Here is a 10000-nt window from a genome sequence, read left to right on the forward strand (position 1 = left end):
ATATATATATATATATATATATATATATATATATATATATATATATATATATATATATATATATATATATATATATATATATATATATATATATATATATATATATATATATATATATATATATATATATATATATATATATATATATACGCTACCCTCATATCAAGAAATTTAACATTCAGTACGTACCTGTTGTGTGGTGCTTGCAAGCGGAATGATTTAGTTTATCATTAAAACTCTATCAACTAGCCAACGAGACACAATCTCGCTCTCATACATTCTTAAATGAGAGTTGAACCAGTTCAGGTCAAAGTTAAAAAAAGTATTGTTTATTAACGATAAACCACAAGCGCTGGTCTCCATTTCTCGAACTGACGACCTCCAGAAACGCACTGAAGGAACTATTAGACGAGTTTGTCTGAGTGGTCCCATTTGGGTATTTCTGAGGTCGTTTTATTGTTTGACCTATTTCATATGCGTTTTTGCATATAAATTGATTATTGGTGTACCCGTCATTTGATCAAATTTTCTAGTACAAAAGAATACCAACAATGGTGAAATATTAAAACCAATACTAATTAAATAGGTGAATATTAATGAACTAATGATAATGAATGAAAGTAATGTAAATCATTAAACATTATGGTATAATATTTTGAAGACAACAGTAAACAAATAAAAAATGCGCTAAAGTTTCTTCGAAACAATCGAGTTTTCTGTACAGCCGCTACAGCGTATAATCAAGGCCACCGGAGATAGTTCTATCTTTCGATGGTCCATGAAACTTTAAACACGGTCCGGTGGCGGCATGGCCTATATCGTTGCCAGATACACGATTATGGCTAAATGTAACCTTAAATAAAATAAAAACTACTGAGGTTAGAGGGCTGCAATTTGGACAAATAGACAAAGCCGGCATAATCGTTTTCTTTTGCAGAAAACTAAAAATAATCATGAAATTGTTGAAATGGACCATTGCGTTTGAATGAGATATTTCAATCGCGTATTAAAGAATGCACTGATTTAATTTCTGTTTTTATTCATTCAATTTTCAATTCGCCTACTTTAATTTTCTGTACAACTGGAAACAAGCAGTCCAGGCGAGAGCCAACGAATTACAAGAAATTAAATGCGAAAATTTCAAATGTTCTAGAGAATAAACGACATTCTTGACGTTTAACAATTATTTTTAAATTTCTGTAAAAGAAAACTGTTGTGCCGGCTTTGTCTGTCCGTCCGCACTTCATTCTGTCCGCAGTTTTTTCCGTCGGCACTTTTTCTGTCCGCCCTCAGATATTAAAAACCACTGAGTCATCAAACACGCCAAATTGCAGCCCTTTAGCCTCAGTAGTTTTTTTTTTTATTATTTAAGGTTAATGTTAGCCATAATCGTGCTTCTGACGATATAGGATAGGCCACCACCGGGCCGATGTTAAAGATTCATGGGCCACGGCTCATACAGCATTATACCGAGACCACCGAAAGATATATCTATTTTCGGTGGCCTTGTTATAAGCTGTAGCGTCTGTACAGAAAACTCGATTGCGCCCAAGAAACTTCGGCGAATTTTTACTTTTATTTAATATGACGAAGTGATAGAAAACTAAATACGTTCTTTTGGAGTTGACGGTAAATATGCAAAGATGACATTTCTGGCAGAGTAGTGAGCTCGAATTTGCAAGGTCTGTGTTTTGACCCCACCTTGACACCACCAATTCACCTAACTGGGACTAAGCAAAAGGGCCGTCAGAAAATTTTAAAAATACAGGGGGATCGCAACATCACCCCCAAAAACATCCCACCGAGGTCAGAAATGCCGTACTCCTAAAAAAATAAGCAATATAATTTCGAAATCTTCCAGCGAAAGCGGGTAACTGAGCAGAGAAAAGTCATTCTTCTGTTCCCGGAATCTGTTGCAAAGGAGTAATGAGAGCATTTGCAGTTTTTCATTTAGAGCCTGCAGATTTACGATTCGGAATGCCGACGCGAGAGAGAGAGAGAGAGAGAGAGAGAGAGAGAGTGAGAGAGAGAGAGAGAGTGAGAGAGAGAGAGAGAGAAAGGAGGGGGGGCGATTAAAGTAGTATTAGTCAAAGGCGACGTCAGGTTCCCAAGGAATTAGACACTGTCGTTCCGCTCTTCCTTTTGTTTATCAGTCTATATATCTATCTTTCTATCTATCTGTCTGTCTATCTGTCTGTCTACCTATCTGGCTGACTGTCTTTCTGTCTGTCTATCTATCTGTCTACCTATCTGGCTGACTGTCTTTCTATCTATCAATTTCTGCATCTATCCGGTGAAAAACATTATCAGTTTTCAAAGAGTTGATTATATTCTTACATGCTGTAAAGCGTCGTTGACGCATGAAGGCCACTGCCCTCTTTTTTTTAATTATAGTAAGCAAATTTCAAACTAGCTGCTTCGTATACTTCCAGACATGCTCATCAGCGACGCGTCGAACCCCCCAACAAACACTGAAACATTTACTTTTTATCTTGCACTTAATCTCTTGCATATTGAGACCCCATCTTTCAAAGAATTTTAGCACCCCATCTACTCAGACCTTTTTTTTGGGTCATATTCTTTTTTTTTTTTTTTCTACTTCTTCAGCGTGTAAACGTATTTTCCACTAAGCTATCATACATCATTCTTTCCACGTGACCGAACCACATTTTCACCTACGTTAACCCCCACCCTTTATTTTTCATTTTTATTTACTATCTACATTTGTATTTACTATCTACATTTAACTTCCACAGAATGGGGGATAGTTCAACAATACTTTTATACACTGCAGCACTAACTTCCTTGTTCACCTGATGTTTCCCCCTAATGTTTTGCAGATATTTTATTGACTTCCTTGCTCAAACTGTTGCCTCATTTTACTATCTTTTAAGATTTTCATTTTCAAATACCTATATGAGTCAAATGCTTTCGGTACTCTACCGTTCTCCACACACAAGTTCATACACACATGCACAGACACACACACATATATATGTATGTATATATATATATATATATATATATATATATATATATATATATATATATATATATATCAGACTAATACGCATATGAATGTTCTTACCATACGAGCTCAAATCAACAAGTCATACATTACTGTATTCCACTTTTAGAATAGTTTTCAGGCTAACATTAATTTCAGTAGCAAAACCGTATTAGGACTAATGCGTCACTGATACAACATTAGTTTTAATTAACCCTTCATTCGATAGATTTTTTGGTTAATTGCAAATAAATTCATTCTGAATTTCTATTTTATTCGGACAATTGGTCAGTGCCATGATAATGGTGTAATGGTGCTCTTGTTACCTCGCTAAAAAAAAATATCCATTAGCAGAACGTCAGTGATGCGCCTTTAACAAAAGAATAAATAATTTCTTTTATATTGGTTGTCATGATGTGTTTCTCCAGCGACAGAAAAAAAATGCAATTTACAACAAATAAACGAAAGATTATTCAATTTCAATAAAAAGGAATAAAGATTTCCCCTCTCCTCTCTCTCATCAAAGCAATTAATCACTGTATCACTAATAAGTCAAAATAATTCAAGGTCTGATATTTCATTAACATTTTGTAACAACTGTTTCTCATTAAATGCATAGACTTTAAAATGTGTAATACGTATGGAAAATAAACACGTATTTTTCTTCTTTGCAATGTTCTATTACTGCCTCCTTTTCATCACAACATTTCAATATTTCTGTTGTTTTTGCTCTCCCAAATGAATTGTACGCTCGAACGATTATTTCGTTTTCATTTAATTAATGTTACTATTATCATTTGAAACAAGCCGATTAGAGCATTAACTGTCAGCGCAACCGTTTAAGGGAAGAGGGGAGCCAATTTACATTTTAGAAATCATGTTTTACATACGAAATAAACATATAAGTAAATAAAATTAATTAACTCAAGAGATGAAGCCAGGAAACAGTACTGCATTCTCGGTTACAGATTCGATCAAAGCAACAGGAATATTTACAGGAAGAATGTTCCACGGTATAACAATAAATGGGAATAAAAGATTTTTAAATACTTTCAGTTGATACATTGATATAAGGTAAACGTAAGTTTTCTTCCAAATAATCAGTACAAAATCTAAATTGCCTGCAAACGCTTTCGCTGTATTAATAGAATATGTTTCTATCAGTTACCGCCCAGAAATATATCTGAAAGCAAAGGAAATATTTACTGTATAATAATTACGTAAAGTGGTTTTCATTCAAGAATGCTCCAATCTGATGTATTGTCTCACTGAATTAATTTGATCAAATGATAAACAAAAGTTAAAATCATTTCACATCATATCCAATTAAATTTACTTCCGTGATAATCAGATAACTTGATTCAGAGGATATATCGAAATAATTGTTCGTTACTGCAAGCAGAAATCCAGATAATTATCGCTGCTAGATCTTGCAGTATTTCCAACTTCCGAGTTAATTTGACCACGTTAAAAATACTTTTACAATGTAAGTTTGTTCTGTAATATCCAAGTAAAAATTACAATGACATTACAAGGTGCAGTGGTACATGAAAGTTTTATTTTTACTTCAAATGTGTATCACTTTCTCAAATAAAATTCTTCGAACGTACAAAAAAAGGAAGGTGGCTGTATAGTTTAATTTTAGTCGAGAGTAATAAAACTTAATATTGCACTAAAACTTTTTACTCTGAAGAAAGAACGCTTGGTGAGCCAACTTTAAAAAACAATTAAGAGTATTCTAAATTCTAATCGAGAGTAACATTATTTAATATACAATCAAAACGTTTTTATTCTGAAGAAAGAACATTTGGAGAGCGCACGCTTTGGCCGGCATCAAATGAAAATTGTACAAATAGTTATCGGTAAATCCCTAATTCTATTACGAACTTTTGCTTCCCGAGTCGTGATTTGATTTCGGAGAACGAGCGTCAGACACCGAAAGTTTACGTTGATGATAACGTTTGATAACGTTCCTGGAAAGAAGAAAAGAAATGGAAACTCGAACTCTTGAACTTTTGTGAAGCTTATGAACATTCAATGTCATGTTGCCCCCAGATTAAATTAATGCGTTTCTCCTCCTGACCCCCGTTCGAGATTCGACTCGAAAGGGTTTTTTTTTCTCTCTTTTCATTTTTTTTGAGGATTTCTGTGATTGGGGAATCTGGAAAAACTGAAGGGTAGAGAATGAAAGGTTGTTGCATGGCTGTGATATTTTTATAGAAGGATGATTATCAGACTTTTCAAGGTTTTAAATAAATATTGAAGGAATTTGTCTTAATCTGGTCATAGTCACTTTCAATTCATACTTACATACATACATATACATACATACATACATATATACATATATATGTGGTATATAATATATATATATATATATATATATATATATATATATATATATATATATATATATATATATATATATATATATATATATATATATATATATCCTGCTAACCAATTACAATCAGCCAAATATCCTTCTAATTTTTTCCAACTACAGACAATCCTATTTAACTAAGTTCAACTAGACTCTCACAAGGGCTGTCACTAAAAATAAATGTCTAAAAACTGTCTGAAATGATCTCACTTTTCCTTCGCCAGACGGGAGCGGTGGAGGAGGTCTAGACGGCATTACTGAGGATTCAAATTCCTCATCCATCCGAGGAGACTATTCCTGGGAGCCCCTTCAGCCCTGGATGTTTACGAGCCATGAGCAGTGCCAGGCTTATTACGAAGTGGCCACCTATCTGGATAATGGTGAGTTCTTGTCATTACCTCTAATACGTCTGCCTGTGTTTGCTGGAGAGTTGGTCAAATGGTTCTCGAGAACGGGTGTATGGAACTAGGTGATGTTACGAGAATGAGTTCAGCGAGTGGCATTCTCCTGGTATTATCTTTTTCAGGATGTTATGGGGCTGTCCGTGAAAACGCAAGTATGGTGAAAGGAATTTAGATATATCACCTAACATAAAGAGAACGGATGTATGGAACTTGGTGTTGTTGCGAGAATGAGTTCACTGAGTGATATTCTCTTGGTGTCTTTTCTGAATATTTTGAGGCTGTTCATGAAAACATTAGTATGGTGAAAGGATTTTACGTATTTTTCATACTTTTAATAAGAGTTTTCCTTCAGGTTTTTTTATGTTTTGAGGGATTTCACGAAATCATTGGTATGGTGAAAGGAATTTAGGTAGTTTTAACTAACATAAATAAGGGGATTTTTCAAGCTGGAATTAAAATGTGACTGATATGTACTGAAAGTTCGTATAATTAAAACTTTCTTTAAATTTACGAAGTTTAGTGTTAGAAGTTATTTTTATAGAATGTAAACGGTATTATCCTCCAATATTTTTTTCGTGGAATTTAAACGGTATCATCATCCACGTTTTTCTAAGAATATAAATGGTATTGTCGTCCAAGTTTTTCGCGGAATTTAAACTGTATTGTCTTCCAAGATTTTTCGTAGAATGTAAGCGGTATTGTTGATCAAGTATACAGGAATGAACAACCTTCAAATAACACAATACTTTGTTAAAATTCCTCCGTCAGTTGCCAGTACAATACCTCACTTTCTAGTGAAAGAAATATAATTCCCTTGTTTTCAGCCTCTTGGAAACCATCATTAGCATCATAACAGGATGTCAGAAGCAAAGCAATCAAATCTGAAGTTAACTTTTGATCAAGTGTAATTGACAGTTTTGAATGGAAGGAGGTAAAGGAATATTAATAATCCACGTCGCGGCTGACGTTGAATAGTGTAAGGCCCTGCTGTGCCCTGGAATTACCTTAGTCATGGCATAATGAGATTTTGTTAGGTTAATTGAATAGAAAACGTTTAATGCCCTGATAATAAGGATTATAGGAGTCTTTGTTGTCCTCTAGTCTGCTGGAATATTAATTGTTAAGTGGCACTTACTGTACATAATAATTGGATAATTTGTGAATAGTTGGTTTATTAGTATATTTCTTCAAGGTATTTCAGACCGTAGCAGGTAAAAAAAAAGTTGTTATGGTTGGAATGTATGTTTTTTTATTCACTGAATCCAAATATTAAGTTATTATTTTTTTTCACCTGTACGAATTCTATTCTTTTGGTTTTTAATTACAATTGTGTACATACACTATATATACAGGATGCGGCATAATAACGGCCTTTGTTTATGGAACAAAATTAAAGCCTTTTTGATTATCCTTTATTTTTTCGAACATGAATGTATTACTACAGGTTAACAGATTAATATAATATATTAACAAAATTAATATAATGTTATTCAGTTTAATAATTTTCGAAAATTTTATATCTTATAATGTATATTTTCCTGATTATTTTCTTTAATTAATTTGCGAAATCTTAATTTTTTCAGATATTTTATACAACCAGAGGCTTAACAAAGGAACAGAGAGTAAAGCAATTCAGTTGTACTATCAAAACAATAAAAATTGAAACCTCCAAGATTGTTATCAGCTGAATTTAACATCCCAAGGGTGCAAACAGAAATATCATTTGAGTCACTTATTAAACCCCGAATAAGGATTATATTAATTTTGTTAATATATTATATTAATCTATTAAGGCAGTTTCATGTTCGAAAAAATAAAGCCTAATCAAAAAGGTTTAATTTTGTTCCACTTAATCTGAAAAACTGTAAAAACATATATATATATATATATATATATATATATATATATATATATATATATATATATATATATATATATATATATATATATTTATTTATATATATGTATATATATATATATATATATATATATATATATATATATATATATATATATATATATATATATATATATATATATATATATATATATATATATATATATGTATATATATATATATATATACATTATATATGCTTTTATGGCAAAAAATTTTTCTTGTAAAATTTCGTTGAGTTCTATGGATTTTTGATTGTTGATCAACTCCTATTAGTTTGACAATATTTTCTGAATATTCTACGTAGAAAAACGTAGAAGATTCAGAAAATATTGTCAAATCAATAAGAAGTTGATCAACAATCAAAAAGTCATAGAATTCAACGAAATTTGCATATATATATATATATATATATATATATATATACATATATATATATATATATATATATATATATATATATATATATATATATATATATATATATATATAATGTATGTGTGTGTGTATGTATGTATGTATATAATGTGCGTGTGTGCCCATGTGTGTGTATGTATGTGAAATCCCTTACTCTCTTATAATATCTCATTCCAGCAAAACGAGCCTGCCAGTATACGATTTTCCCTATTTTACACAACATTATTCCATTTGTGACGCTTACCTTTTCGTTGCAATATTAACCATTACTCCCATCATCTAAAGGCCTCTTCTGCAACGCCACATGGGACAACATCATGTGCTGGCCCCCAACTCAGGTGAACATGCGGATGGCCCTCCCATGCCCACCTGTGAGAGGAGTTGACCTGACACGTAAGAGCAATCCATTTTGACCTTTATTCTTCATAAGAGATATGACCCTTATTCCTGATGCCAATGCGCTTCCCTGTAAATAGGAAACATGACAAGAAAATTGGCATATGTTAACTAGTTCATAAAGGTGATATGTAATTTATTAGACTAGATAAGAAAATTGACATATGTTAAGTAGCTGATAATCGTGACATGTTATTTTATTGATGAAAGTTGGTTTTTCTACAAAATTAGATGCTTCAATCTTCATTTTCTAGAAGCTAATCTGTGTGAAAAGTTATTTCTTCTTCTTGACTTTTATATAGGAGAGTATATAGATGTCCGGGAACGATTTTGAAAGGCATTCACAGCCACCATCCTTTACAGTAAGGTGCTGGTAATGACAAGCTGTTTAGTTCAAGCCAGTTAGAAATAAAGGGTTTTCGAGAAGACTCTTCTATACAAAAGAATTTTAGACATTTTGTCGACAGTATTCACTAATGATTTTATTCAGTTACTCAAGGAATATTAATGTACTTTATGGCAAGTAACAAAAAGAAGGTTTATTACTCTAAACAAAAACTTAGACAATACATTTAATAAAAACAAATAGTAGGTTCTTTATTATAGACACAGTAGGATTCAAAAACAAACTCCCAAATCTCTCTCTCTCTCTCTCTCTCTCTCTCTCTCTCTCTCTCTCTCTCTCTCTCTCTCTCTCTCTCTCTCTCTCTCTCCCCTGATGCAATTGAGGTATTGTTGTCTTTCATAACAAAGGCAAAGGCAGCTATAGTAACTCATATTTACTTAATTCCTTTTCCTTCTTTTCCTTTTGGTACGATCACACCCTTGGGTACGAATGCTGATAATGGAATGACTCAACTTCGTAAATGTTATTTTCTTCTTTCTTTTGTAATGTTGGGTAATACGTTTTCCTTCGTGAATAATACTGTTAAATGCGATTTCATAAAAGCAAAGAGATTTCCCTGTGGCCTTCCATCAAAACGTTTCCGGAACGGACTATTTGACACATGCTGAATAAGAAAAAGTAAATTATTATGGATTTTTACTTTGAATCAAATAAATAATGAATACAAAAACATAGTAAAGGTTTACTTAGATATTAAAGAAAAAGCAGTTTTATTAACTTAGTCTGAAACTATATTGACAAATAAAAAGAGATAAGACATTGAAAACTTTGGATACTATGCTCTTTATTTTAAATTTCTTTTAAACGATATTTTTTTTAAATACCTGGGACTACCTGAGCAGGCTAACTTAACCTCAATCTGTTCTATCATCCACGCAGAAAAAGCCTACAGGACATGTGCTGTGGATGGCCATTGGCTGGGGAAGAGTCCAGATGATAGGACTCCAGCAGGCTGGACCAATTACACTGCGTGTTTCACTCCGGATGTTCGCGATTTGCTCAATCAACTCTATTCTGGCACTGAAGAAGATGCCCAAGTAAGAACTGTAAAAAAATTATATACTTAGAGAATTCCTTTCATAAAACTGAT

At 32.5% G+C, this 10000-nt stretch overlaps 1 protein-coding gene across 1 annotated transcript in view; it reads left to right on the forward strand.

Annotated features, from left to right (window-relative positions):
* Positions 1-10000, forward strand: part of LOC136834892 (PDF receptor-like) — a 40575-nt gene that overhangs the window by 18867 nt on the left and 11708 nt on the right. The window contains exons 2-4 of the mRNA XM_067097712.1: positions 5615-5770; positions 8394-8501; positions 9790-9947. Of these exons, the coding sequence (XP_066953813.1) occupies positions 5615-5770; positions 8394-8501; positions 9790-9947 (422 nt within the window). The remainder of the gene's footprint in view (positions 1-5614; positions 5771-8393; positions 8502-9789; positions 9948-10000) is intronic.

Source organism: Macrobrachium rosenbergii, chromosome 54 (genome assembly GCF_040412425.1).
Source record: "Macrobrachium rosenbergii isolate ZJJX-2024 chromosome 54, ASM4041242v1, whole genome shotgun sequence".
NCBI lineage: Eukaryota > Metazoa > Arthropoda > Malacostraca > Decapoda > Palaemonidae > Macrobrachium > Macrobrachium rosenbergii.